The sequence below is a fragment of the Quercus lobata genome, chromosome 4 (genome assembly GCF_001633185.2).
Source record: "Quercus lobata isolate SW786 chromosome 4, ValleyOak3.0 Primary Assembly, whole genome shotgun sequence".
Taxonomy (NCBI): Eukaryota; Viridiplantae; Streptophyta; class Magnoliopsida; order Fagales; family Fagaceae; genus Quercus; species Quercus lobata.
Window position 1 is genome coordinate 25,099,725 of NC_044907.1, and position 14,601 is coordinate 25,114,325.

At 32.8% G+C, this 14,601-nt stretch overlaps 1 protein-coding gene across 2 annotated transcripts; it reads left to right on the forward strand.

The window, feature by feature from the left end:
* Nucleotides 1-6,648: 6,648 nt before the first annotated feature.
* On the forward strand, nt 6,649-13,941 carry LOC115987237 (ent-kaurenoic acid oxidase 1-like). Of its 2 annotated transcripts, XM_031110740.1 has the most exons (8): nt 6,649-7,086; nt 10,137-10,614; nt 10,908-11,171; nt 12,201-12,290; nt 12,382-12,460; nt 12,749-12,855; nt 12,998-13,119; nt 13,692-13,941. In XM_031110740.1, the coding sequence occupies exons 1-8, from the start codon at nt 6,854-6,856 to the stop codon at nt 13,795-13,797; spliced, it is 1,479 nt and encodes a 492-aa protein (XP_030966600.1). In that variant the 5' UTR covers nt 6,649-6,853; the 3' UTR covers nt 13,798-13,941. The 2 variants fall into 2 exon arrangements, 1 of the variants encoding a protein (XP_030966600.1); XR_004091023.1 differs by lacking the exon at nt 13,692-13,941 and having other exon boundaries at nt 6,677-7,086; nt 12,741-12,855; nt 12,998-13,079.
* The last annotated feature ends 660 nt before the right edge of the window (nt 13,942-14,601 follow it).

Sequence of the window (14,601 nt, forward strand, 5' to 3'; positions counted from 1 at the left end):
CTGTAAAAAACTACAAGAAAAGGTCAAAGGCATTTTATGAGTGAAAAATTTGTAAGGTATTTTAGTTAGTGGAAGGCAGTGGAAGCAATGAAAGGTATACGGCAACGGTAGCACCATGTAAAGCATTCATACCTTTGTAAGCATCAAATCTTGAAATTAGAAATGATTCCTCCATGTAGAGATCATATCATCTTTTTGGAGGACATTTTTTTTCCTGTTTGTTTAATACGAATTGACACTTAAACTCATGGGACACGCATTATATACATTGACATTCCCTACCACAATTAGTATAATCTGACTTGATTGATAGGGAATACTAGTTAGCACTAGTGTAAAGTGAATAATCTTTTGGATGTCTTAAGAGAGAATATATGACCTCTTAGATTAGAAGAAAATTCTTAGATACCATTGGAACAAAGGTTATTCATCGAACATATGCAGCCTCACTTTTAGGACCTATTTTTTCATATTTATGGCCCCAAAGCTTCAATCTTCGGGTTGGGCTGCCCTTAGACCCTTAGGAACGTCCAAAACCTTCTAAAAGGCTCCGAAAACCATAGTTTACTCATATATATACTCACCTTATGCTTGCATTCAAAAACCTAACTAGAGAGAGTGCCTCCATATTTCTAAAACCCGAATTCTCTCTTCTAATCTCTTACACAGCACCTTTGCATATTTTTCTGTATTAAAAAACTTCTCTCTAGTACATACATAAGGCATAAACTTGCTCTCAATTTCATTTTAAAACATTTTTTCAATTTAAGTTTGTTCTTAAGTTGTGATTACTAAATTCTATTGTATTCTTTAATTCTCTTTGTTCTCTCAATCTAATCTTTGAGTTGTAGGCACTGAGGGGTCGGTAAAATGAACTTCAAATTTGTAATCTTCAAGCAAGGTAAGTCATCTTCCATGACTTTTCTTTTACTTGAATAATAAGATATTGTTTATTTGATTTAGTATATTTATTTGACAAGGTGATTTTAGGCTTAATATGATTTGTTCTAATCTATTATGAGTTGATTATATTTAGTTCTTAATGATTTTGTATTTTTATTTCATTCTTATATTAGATTAACATGCTTCTTGTTTGATGTTAGCTTGAATATTATTATTTGATTTGGTTAAATAATGTGATATTTGTTTGATGACTTTAATATGTTCATGATGTAGTTTTTATTTAGTTTCGGTGTTTCCTTTGTACTTCTCTTTGGTTTAGACTTACATATGCAATTGATTTAATCTGATATGTAATAATCATGATTACGTGCCAAGGCCGTGTAATCATCATTGAGGCTGCATATGCAAGGTCGAGTCTACGGGACAAAATTGCCAAATGCCCATTTCGGGAAAACTAATTAGCATTTTGCCCTTCTTCCCAAACTAAATAGGGAAATGCCCATCTTTTGAAACTCGACTTTTTCAAAATCGAGTTAAGCCCTATAGTGACGTTTTCAAGGACTTATAGTGACGTTTTTAAAGACCTATAGTGGCGTTTTATAACTTGATACTCATGAAATCGAGTTATAGGTAATGAAATTTCCTATAACTCGATTTCATGGATATCAAGTTATAAAACGTCACTATAGGTTCTTAAAAACGTCACTATAGGGTTCCAGAATTTTTTTTTTTTTTTAACTCGATTTTGAGAAAATCGAGTTTCAAAAGAGGGGCATTTCCCTAATTAGTTTGGGAAGAAGGGCAAAATGCTAATTAGTTTGGCTGAAAAGGGCAGAAGCCCATTTTGTCCCGAGTCTACGTACACACCTCGAACCCAAATTGGGCAAAATTCTTATTTTTATCAAATTGATTCTTTTTCACATGTTATATGATTCTGTTTGGCCATTTTTAGGTTAATTAATTATTTCTTTTATTTTATTTAATAAACTTTGCTATAATATGTTTTCTTTTGAATTTATTTGTTTTATGGAATCTTTTCTTGCATGTTTGATTTAATGGTTAGCTTTTCCTTTTTAATAATAATATGTTTGATTTGGTTTTAATATGTTTCATGTTATGTTGTTATGTGATACTTGATATGTTTTGTGTGTTAATTTATTAAATGTATTGTATGTATTGTGTATGTTTAGACTTAGGATTATGGCTCTTTTAATAATGTATTTATTTAAACATGACGAATCAACACGTAATGGAGGCCAGCTCACAAGTCGGGCGAGTTTGAATGTTTAACACATTCCCATAATTGTAAAGTAATACTCGTTTTTCCCCTAATAATCACTTTTTCACTAGATTAGTTGTAGAGTTGCACTTCATAGTTTTTAATAAATGGGGCACCCATGAATTACAAAGAAAATGCACCCCGAAACCATATTGGGCAAAATTATTATTTTTATCAAATTGATTTTTTTTTCACATGTTATATAATCAACTTTGCTATAATATGTTTTCTTTTGAATTTATTTGTTTTATATAATCTTCCCTTGCATGTTTGAAATGCACCCTGAAAATGTTATTAGTACTTCTCATGTATAATGCACATAGTTCACTTAACTAAACTAGTAAATTATATATATTGCATATTATGAAACACAGGTCATTTTTTTATTAGTGGTCAAAGCCAAACTTTTTCCTATAGTTTAGACAAAGTTTGACTCCAAACATGTTAAGAGCCCAATAGTGGCAGAGGCAGAAAATTTTCTCAAGGAAGGTCAAGCCAAATATTCTGATAGCTCAATATTAAAAAGAAAATAAAGGAGAAAACAATAAATTAAAGAGCATTTATACTTTTAAAAAAAAATAAAAAATGAAAGGGGACATTATCTAAAATTTACTCAATATTTTAAAATTTTAACATTAAATAGAGGGGGAGGGAGCATTTTTGGAAAATCCAAGAGACTATGGCCTCCCCTCGCTCCGCCTATAAGCCCCAGGCTCTAACCATCAATCAGAAGATAATATTAGTTCTTGTTATGTATAATACACATAACTCACTTAACTAAGATAATCATGTGCATTACATATGACATGTGGTTTTTAAAACTTTTTTTTTTTTTGGGCCAAGAAATGGCTTTTAAACTTAACATCAGACACTTTGACATTAGAAAGTCACATTTTTGAAAGCCCATTGTTTTCTCTGTTTTTTTAGATATATGTTTTGATCTTTTATTAAATAAATAAAAAATTAATAATTATCACGGTAGGAAGGGATTTGAATCTTGAATGTCATGAACACATTAAAAAGAGCTAGCTAGTTGAACTACAGGACTTTTTTACTAGATTTATATTGATCTGAATTCTAAACAAGTACATATTATTACAATGGACTTTCAACTTTGACAGAATATATAGACAGCTAAAAAAGAATCCCAAACAGAGTATAGGATACAAATGGTGGAAAAGATCTTCAAATTTGAATTTCAAAAATAGCTTCTCAGAAAACTCAGAACAAAAAACAGAGGAAAGAGATGATGATAACAATACCCGATCGAACCCAATCGCCATTGCCGTTTTGTTGAACCATCTGTAAGCCATCATATTGCTGTATGTATGACAGTAGCGCATGTATGACACCTGCTTAAAATGCAATGCATGTTATGTAAGTGCCACGCATGTATGACACTTGCATAGCATGCATGAAAAGGCTATAAGTTAGGTTTTTTATTTTTTACTTTTTTATTTTATTTTTTTATAATAAAGTAAAATCATTCAAGGGGCTATATGCATTTTTAGTACTACCCATTAAAAAAAAAAAGATCCGCCCCTTAATTATTCTAGTTAGAACATTTTTTTACGTGTATATATATATATATATATACACTAGTTTTTTTTTTTTTTAAGTAAAATATATATACTAGCGTCATCACACGCGCTTTGCACATGTAATAAGGCTCTTTTTTTTGTCTAGTGTCATTTTTTTTTAATTTAATTAAATTTTTTGGATAAATTTGTTTTGAAGATACAGATTAGTAAGATAGTGTTATATTTTACAGGCATTTTAAATGGACTTGGACATATATTTTTGCCGAGTCATCCTCAAGCTTGTTGTTATGCTTCTGCTGAACCATATTAACAACCACATTATCCACTTATTTTCTATCTCTTCTTTTCTATTTTTAAACTTTTATTCTCCCTATTCTAAAAATAAATAAAAACTATTCAACTCCCTATTAGTCCACACCTATTGTTACAATTCTTCCAACATTTCCTCTTCCTTTTTGCCTCTTCTAACTCCTAACTACTCTCTACTTTTCTGTTACACTCCCTTTACCATTTCCTCTTTCTTAGATTTTGACTCTTTTTCTCCCCATTTTATTTTGTATAAATTTGATATCATTTCTCTCATTCAATCCATATTATATATTTCCCAAAAAACATAGTACTCTCTCTCTCTCTCTCTCTCTCTCTCTCTCTCCTTTCTTTTTTTTAAGTATACGTGTGTTGGTATTGTGTTTTTTTAATTTCCTGTCATAAAGTCTTCTCTCTCTCTCTCTCTCTCTCTTATAACTTTGGTTGAATTTTGGTTTGGATTAATACTTAGTTTTTTTTTTTGGAAATAGGAATTTGAGTTTATATCAAAACACAATCTATATGGTTATGAATTTAAATATGCCTACCAATTGTTTAAGAAATAAATTATTATAAAATCTATCGTTTATTCCTTTGGTTACATTTTAATTTTAGTTAAAATAACATTATAATTTCGTGATGAGTTTTTATTATTATGATAATCTCTCTATTCTTTAAAAGGTGAGAAATTGAATAATAAATTTGAAACTTATAGAATTTGGTTGTATATTAGGCCAATATAACACACTATGTAGAAGTTAGAAGAATATCATTCACCTTAAAAAAAATATTAATTGTAAAAAAAAAAATAGAATGATATATTTGTAAAGATAAAAAGATAAAAAATATTGAAGAATTTTTTTTTTTTTTAAATAGACAATACTTGAAGTAATTTTTACTTATATCCTATTACATAATATTTATATATTCCCACACATTGTGTGGATCTGCAGCGTATTAATATAATTCGGTTAACCCCAGATACACACATGGTTGCTTTTTATTGTATCGAAATTTGTCTTCCCAGCTTACCCAAAAAAAAAAAAAAATTTGTCTTCCCGATTCATATGAATGTATCTACTTCTTTTGTTTGCTTTGTTATATGTGCGTACTGTTACGAAAAACGAAAATACATCAAATCGTGTGCCAGCTCTGAGCAATGAGAGTGAGAGATGCAGAAAGTTTATTTACACTTTTTTTTTTTTTTTAGTGCACTGTCAACACAATTTTTGTGTCACAAAATTTAAATTGATACGTTTTTATTGCATCTGGTTTGCACTTTACCTTTACCATCAATTCATTATTTACCATTATAGGCTGATGGTACCTATAGGCGATGTATCTGTAGAGTGTGGTCGGCTGCGATAACACACATGAATCATCTTTTTTTACTCTAAAAAAAAAATCAGTATTTACCATTAACAACGTGTTCACTACATAGTTGTAAATATTTTGTTAATCTTGTTGTGACTATAAAGTATAGGATTTTGCTAATGTGTGCCTTAAGGACACATAATAATTAATCATTTTTTAAAAAAAAATTGGAAATTGAAAAAGTATTGGCAGCTTTTTCAATTTCCGAAAAAATATTTCCAAAAATAGATGACTTAATATGTGCCCTCACTTTACCTTTAACATCAATTCATTATTTACCATTATGTGCTGGTGGTACCCACAGATGATGTATCTGTAGGGTGTGGTCGGCTGTGATAACACACGTGAGCCACCCTTTTTGACTCTCAAAAAAAAAAAAATCATTATTTACCATTAACAATGTGTTCACTACATAGTTTTAAATATTTTGTTAATCTTGTTGTGACTATAAGGTATAGGATTTTGCTAATGTGTACCTTAAGGAGACACAATAATTAATCATTTTTAGAAAAAAAATTATTGAGAATTGAAAAAGTATTGACAGCTTTTTAAATTTTCGAAAAAATATTTCCAAAAATAAATAACTTAATATGTACACTAAGGACACATATTAACCGGACCTTAAAGTATATTGATATATAACGGCAACTTAGAACCATATCCAAAAGGACAAAAAGCAAATAACCGCCCAAAAACAAAATGCCGGCCTGATCTCTCAATTTGTAGAACTTGACGAATGCCCATTGTGAATCATTCCTAGCCTCCCATTTTTTTTTCAATTAACAATTGTTCACACACAACAAATTTCATAACTTTTTTTACAATTGCACGCAACATAACTTATATGGAGAATAATTATTGACTTCACTTTTATTGCACATCAATCACAACGAATACAAATCTTCTGTACAACTTTTTATGTTTTATTTTATGTTTCACTAATATGTGTTTGGTTTTTTTATCTATTTTAAACTTTTGGTTATTTTATAAAAAATGTTAAATAAATATAATATAAATTGTGATTAATAAAACATAAAGTGAAACATAAAATGTAATACAGCATATTTGTATTCAGTCACAACACGACACAGCGGCAAGGAAAAGAATTATGAATTTTTTCTGTATTTTAGTGTTTGTATTTTTCTTTTCTTTTTCTACACAGTCCTTCTACGGATTTAATATTCTAGAATTTTTTTTTTAATTTTATTCAGTCTATAATACAGTATATATATTTACTTGAGACTCACATACGGAAAGAAACAGAGAGGGAATTTGCAGAAACAAAGAAGCTGAGAGGGGTACGTGTGCTTGCTTGTGAGTCCTCACTCGCTCGGAGAGTACCTGAAAATATTGGTGGTGATAGTTAGTAGTACTGGTTGTGCTAGCTATATAAGTTTACTCACAAAAAAAAAAAAAAAAGTAGAAGAAGAAGCGAGCTAGCTAAGTATTAATGGAGTTGGGTTCTATCTGCAACGTCTTGCTGGGCATATTTGGAGTTTTGGTGGTCCTGAGATGGGTTGTGAAGAGTGCAAATTGGTGGCTGTACGAAACCCAATTGGGAGAAAAGCAGTACTCTCTTCCTCCAGGTGATATGGGTTGGCCCTTCATAGGGAACATGTGGTCCTTCCTCTCTGCCTTCAAGTCCAAAGACCCTGACTCTTTCGTCGCCTCCCTTGTTTCCAGGTCTCTCTCTCTCTTTCTGGCTAGTATTCTTATCATTTTTCTTTGATAAAATGAATACGGCTAATTAAATTCATGATAAGACCCACTATGGATATAGAGAAAGATAGCAACTCTCCCCTGGAGTATTAAGTCATGTTCTAGTTTATCGTTATTCAGGCTAACATGTACCCAATTAAACTGCTTTGCCATCTCTCTCTCTCTCTCTGCGCTTAATGAGTTCTATGCTACAGTGCTAGTAGTAGTGCAATACTGCACCATACACATATGAGGGCAATTGTGTACTTAGAAGTTGGAATATGTTATATCATACAGTTTGAACGAGTCATGCCACTTTTTTGTGTTAGCAAGTTTTCACTTGTTTTTATTTGGGTCTATCGTTAAGGACATTTTTTTTATCTATTACTAATAATCTGACGGACTATGTTAAAGTGTCAACATTTTTGAATTATCAAATGCTTTTACATATAGTCTAAAGGTTATCTTTTTTTTTATCTATTACTAATAATCTGATGTGCTATGTCAGAGTGTCAACATTTTTGAGTTATCAAATGCTCCGCATATAGTTTATAGGTAGTGTTAGGGAGTTTTAGGGATCTCTTTGATTAAGGGAGAAGGAAGATAGGTAGTGTTAAGGAGTTTTTAGGGATCCTTTTGATTAAGGGAGAAGGAAGGAAGAGAAAAGTAGAGTAAAGTTGTCTGGAAACCTCCGTCTCCACAATCCAAACGGGGCCTAACTCTTTATCCCATGTACCTATGGATCACAACACGACACCAAAAGGTCCAAAACGGTTCATCCTAGAGGGAGTGCTGGCTTATTTTTGTCATTTTCACTGTTTTATTATAAGTACACTATTTATCAATTTCTTAGTATATTCTACCTTGTAAAAAACATAGTTTTTTTATATATATACTTTGCATTAAAAATATGGTCAAATCTATGATGTGGCGGAGCGCCATCATCGACGATGGAATGCTCCAAATTTCACCGTCTGGTTTGTGTGTAAATGCCAAATTTTGATTCAACCCCCAAAATTTTTGTTTTGGGCCTTTTTCGGCCGTTAATTTCAAACCGCTTCTTGCATTTTTAGTCTACGTCATCAGGTGGCTATCTCGTGATGGGCCCATTTTATATTGAAACGCCCAAAGTTTCACATACTTTATTCTTATGAAAAATTGTCAAACATTATATGGACCCTCTTTTATTCATTACCTATTATTTCATGAAAGAATTTGAGTTCCAATTCTCTACCCCTTGTTGTCGTAATCAAATGGTATTATGAAAAGATTTCAGATATGATATGTGTGAATGTAGTGTTTGGTATACCCCATTTACATGCACTTTCAAATTTGATATGTTTTTAAAAATGTAATCAAAAGGTATTATGAAAAGATTTGAGATATAAAATGTGTGAATATAGTGTTTGGCGTACCCCATTTACACTTAAAAATTTGATGTGCTTGTAAAAAATGTTCAATAAAATTGGGTGCTTCTAGAAGTGTGCAATACAAGAGGGGAGTTAAGACCAAAAACATAATGAAGAGGGTGTAAGAAACAACACTTCACCACAATGAAAGAACTCCTAGAATTCATGGAATTTGGAGAGTTTGGATCTGATGGGATAACATATTTTTCTCTGTTAATTGAGATATGGGAATTTGGTAAAGTAGATTTTTCTTGATTTTAGAATGAAGTTCTTGATGTTTGCATAACTTGGTAAGTTGGTGGAAAATAGTTGTATAGTGGAAGCCTTTACTAATAATAGTTGCTCTAACTTATCATCTAGGCCCCATGTTGTCTCATAAACTTGACCTACTCTACTAAGTTAGGAAAGTGCAATCATTTTGTAACGCTAAAAATAGGAGAGGAGGACCGACATGCTTTTTTCTTTTTTTCTTTTTCCTTCTAATTTTAGTTTAATGGCCATGAATTTAACACATGCTTTTTCCATTAAGTGGTAGAGAGAAAAAGAGGCACAAAAAGAAAAACTGGGCAACAAATTTCTCAACCATTTAACATTTTAGTGCTAAACAGTCTTTTTTTTTTTTACCTAACTGCTCCTCCATTTTTAAAGTTGAAAAGTAAATAATGCACTTTTAATGGAAGCATAAAATCAAAGACAATCATATCTGCATAAAAGTGAAGTGATTCGGTTCAATGACAATTATGAAACTATCTGTAGCATTCTAAAATCATTGGACCTAAGATTGAGTTCAGGTTGTGGATCAAATCCATTTGATCAACTTTATTTTTTATTCCTAAATGGGTAAATAGGATCATCACAGCTGATCTTCCTATTTACAAAAAGAAAAAGAGAATCATATCTCTTTTACAGCTCTATCCTCATATAAATCAAGTCATTCTACCTTTGCTTCAAGAGTGTTTGACAGTTCATGAACAAGAAGATGCATGGAAAATATAATACATCTTTGAGATGTTAAAAATTTGTGGGTAATGATTATCATACAAGTTATTGCATATTCATCGTACACACACTGCCACGTGGGCTGAGATCGTGTTTTTGATACATAATTTCACAGATTGTATAGGGAATGTGCAATGAGGATTATGTAACAAGATTTAGCCAAAATATATACCCTAGCAGAAAAAGAATATACATCCAAGACTCACACATTGGTACCCTTAGTGTCAAGTAGGCACCACCTATAGTCCATACCACAACTCTTAAGTTAAATCTCCTAAAGTGAATCTGAACTAGGAGCAAGGATTGATTAAACCAAACAAACAAACAAAAAAACATGATTATGGCCTGATAATCTATTTGGTACTCATAATTTTGAGGCAGGAAAATCTATAATAATGGTTGATTATAATCATGGCACTATTAAAATTATTAGTTGATATTTTCACATGGATACTAAATTTGATGAGATTGGTAGATTGCTTCATGCCCCGCCTTTTAGTAGCATGGTTAACTTTGCTTGAAGATTTGGATTGTCTTTTAAAAGTTAAAAAGTCTGTAGAAATTATCAAATGTAGTCATTTTCAGTTCAAAAAATGACACAACCATGTTTCTATCAACAATATGCAGATTTGGACAAACTGGAATCTATAAGGTCTTCATGTTTGGGAATCCGAGTGTCATAGTTACCTCACCTGAAGCATGCAGAAGAGTATTGACAGATGATGATTGCTTTAAACCTGGTTGGCCTAAGTCCACTGTTGCACTCATTGGAAAGAAGTCATTTATTGGCATTTCTTTTGAAGAGCATAAGCGTCTCCGGCGGCTAACAGCTGCTCCAGTCAATGGTTATGAGGCATTGTCAATGTACACTAAATACATTGAAGAAATTGTAACATCTTCCTTGGACAAATGGACAACAATGGGAGAAATTGAGTTCTTGACTGAACTGAGGAAGCTTACTTTTAGGATAATTATGTACATTTTTCTTAGCTCAGAGAGTGAGCAAGTAATGACGGCCTTGGAGAGGGAATATACAACACTTAATTATGGAGTTAGAGCCATGGCAATTAATATTCCAGGATTTGCTTATCATAAAGCACTCAAGGTGAGTCCAAGTAACATTTTTCAGTTCTATTTTCAGCCAATCCAAAATAAACACAATAGGATTCAAAGATAATGTTGGGCTTAATTTTGTGTAATCTTGGGCTTAATTTTGTGTTTTCCATGGTAGACAAGTTTATGCATATGTATGATCACACGCACATGTTTGAACCATGGATAAAAAATGGAACATGATTAAACATTGGAGTGAATAAATAGATATGAAAATTTGGCTTACTTGTGAAGCCAATTGTTGTGTTTTGTGTAGTAACTCAAATTGACTTATGGCTATTTCAGGCTCGAAAGAATCTTGTGGCTACATTTCAATCTATTGTGGAGGATAGAAGAAATCAAAAGAAGGTTTCTGTTCCCACAAAGAAGAAAGATATGATGGACGCTTTGATAGATGTTGAAGACGAAAATGGTAGAAAATTGACTGATGAGGACATCATAGATATTCTAGTGATGTACTTGAATGCAGGTCATGAGTCATCAGGACATACCGCAATGTGGGCTACCATTTTCCTAAACCAGCACCCAGAATATCTTCAAAAGGCAAAGGTATTAGTGTTTAAATATTGCTCATTAGCATCAACATCTAGTTCTTAAAATCAATGTCTGAAAAGTTGGTGACTCTGAGAGTTTACACCACTTTGGCAAGTCAAGTGCAACCTTAACTCATCACTCATGAGTTTCATATTAGACTTTACATCCACCTGCATTCCACTTATGACCTTGTCAACATTGAGAAATTGTGTTTACTGCATCATAGCACAGTCTTTTGATTAATTAAAATGGGCAAGTTTGTAGCAATTCATTGCATGATCATGTACTGCATGTGTCACTAAGGACTGTAGGAGACAAAATTGGAGATGAGTAGGAACAGCTCTCTTAGGAATCAGAGATGTATAAGTCAAAAGATTGGAGTCGATTTTGGAGAAAGTCTTAAACTTTCCATTAGGAACTCCATTGGCATGAATATGCAATTTTTTTTTTTTTTTTTTGGTTGAGTTCTTGAATTTTATTCATGAGTTCCTTGATTTTAAATTGGCATAACCCAAAACTTTGCTTGTTCCAATCGCTGAGCTCTTTCCTTGCCACTTGAAGTTATCCATTAAAATGAGACTTGGCAATCCTGCAAAGCTAAAATTCCAAGCCTTTTTTACAACCCCTTTGCAAGAGCAATCCCAAATCCAGGCAATTAAAAATATGAAAGGTCTGGCATAATGCTGCTTTTCCAAACAAGTATCCAAGATTATAGGGTGGTGATCTGAAGCTGTGGCAACCGGATGGGAAACACCAGCACTTGGGTTATGCTGTCAAAATATTAAACCGGGTCAAGTTTTTTCTCAGTTTGCCTGGACGAGCTGTTGAGAGGATGAATGGATTGGAAATTTGATGTCCCAAGAAAACAAGAAAAACACCACATGGAGTGTTACAAGCATTTCACTGATTTCTCTAGCTCAATTAATCTTTTTAAATTTTTTTTTTCTCCACCCTTATCTTTTTTTTATCGGAGTTCTACTCATTGTGGCTTGAGTTTTGATTTTTTTTTTTTTTTTCTCAAATTCTGTTTCCACACAACTGCAGAAAGAGCAAGAGGAAATCGTAAGGAAGAGGCCACTAGAGCAGAAGGGGTTGACACTGAAAGAAATTCGAGAAATGGAATATCTTTCTAAGGTACAACATCCATGTGATAAAATTCATTTTCCCTTGGTATGCACCAAGTCGTTTTCCTCCTTTTCATCTTATGATTTTAAAACTTTGGCAGGTGATTGACGAAACACTTCGTGTGATAACATTTTCCCTGACAGTTTTCCGAGAGGCAAAAAAAGATGTCAATTTAGCAGGTCAGTCTATGCAGTGGATTTTCATTCTTTTTCGTAAGATATGGCTATGAGATCTTGTGCTTGCATAACAAGTGAATATAGAAAGAAAAATATGACTATAGATGTATAAAGATGGCTTGTGCATTCATCACATAGACTAATATTATTTTCTTGTTATGCCAATAAATATTTGTAATAGTCTATCATACAGAATTGGATAGAGGATAGTGCAGCACCTCCACTATGAACATGTGTTCATTTGTAGCGACTGCACAATATGTTATGATTTATTAATGAGAAGTTTTTCAGGTTATACCATTCCCAAAGGTTGGAGAGTCCTAGTGTGGTTTAGGAGTGTTCACCTAGATCCTGAAATTTATGAGAATCCAAAGGAATTTAAGCCTTCCAGATGGGATGTAAGTAAAGCATCATCTTCCCACCCCCCCCCCCCACCTCACCCTCTTCAAATATACAGATACATATCTTTTGTAGCATGCATGATATGTGTTTAAGAATGTGCTTTCATAAGTATCCTGATTTGCTTTATATTGAATGCAGAATTTTACACCCAAAGCAGGAGCCTTCCTTCCTTTTGGAGCAGGAAGTAGATTGTGCCCTGGAAATGATCTTGCTAAGCTGGAAATTTCTATTTTCCTTCACCATTTTCTCCTTAATTACCAGTTAGTTTACCTTCTTTTATGCTACTTTAAATTCCTACGTAACATGTTAATGATTGTTCTTTAATTTAACAGAAACAGAGGATTAGTTATGGACAAAATAAAATCTGTCTTTAAAGGCTTGAGAAAGAAACAAAATGTTGTTTGGTGGCTGAGATGATAGAAGAAAGCTTCAAAAGTTTGGAATTTAAGGAACCAATCTAACCACTAGGATTATCAAACTCATCGACCGCATTAAAGTGCTCATACCAGAAAGTGTAGCATCTCATACACCTCCAGCATATGTACTCAATTCTAGATGTATGAGTTCAGAAATCAGAAAAATAGATCTCTAGATGTCCTATTAAATTGCTTCAGGTCAAAACCGAAAAAAAAAAAAACATTTTTCTGTGTAATTTAGCAGTATACATGCACAAGCATTTTTGTTTGCACGCAGTGTGTCACTGTGTGAAACAGGAATTACGAAAAAAAACAAGGGAGAATTTTTACTGTGTGACCTAGTAGAATGCATGTACAAGCATTTGTCAAATATTTCTTCATCTTCTAACCTTTCTTTTTGTTTTATCATGGTACAGGCTTGAACGGCTTAATCCTGGATCCCCAGCGATGTACTTACCACATACAAGGCCAGTAGATAATTGCTTGGCCAGAATCAAGAAATGTCCCTCTTCTTCTGTTTAAGGACAAAAGGAGAGTGGAAGCAAAAACAAAACATGTTCATGTCGCCGAATTAGGATTAAAGAGTGCTCTTTTCAAGTTTATCTTAGTTCTGATCGCATCCCTTCATGCTTATTATTAGAGTTAATTAAAAGGCTGGTTAACTTAAGAACAAAGTGTCTCAAGTGCTTGGACTATTTCACATCTAACAATGTTTACACTCTTCCACATCATGTGTTAGATGTAGACACTTGATGTGAAATTATGGACATCATGTGAAACATTTCATATCTGAAAGTGTGAAACAACAATACTTCGAATACCTAAACTTAGGTTCTATTTGAGCGGGTGGAAGTGGAATCAAGAAAAACCCATCCATTAGTGTGATGTGAAAGCTTGCTGATCCTCTTGCTTCCTTTGACTGCTCCCCTGACTGGTCTATTGCCAATATAATTAGCAAGATTTTATGTGTCGAAGAATCTTTTCTTAGCTGTCTTGTCTGTTGGGTCAAAAGAGAATGTAACTCGGTTGCTCATGCAGCTGCTAAATTCTCCCTTAGGTCATTTGAGTCTTTTTGTTTTAATAAACTCAGTCTTCCAAAGGTCTTATGGACTGCTTGTGAGGTAGACTGTAGTTCTTTCTTTTCAGTTTGAATAAAATTGAAGATTATGAAAAGAAAAGGAAAAAAAAAGGAGAAAGAAAAACCCATCCATGCTATATTTTGTGGCTAATTTATGTAATTCTGATGGCAATACTATTAGGCTTCAACAAATGATTCTAGCAAGGTATTGATAAAAAAAAGGGGGGGGGGGAAGTATATGGTCATTT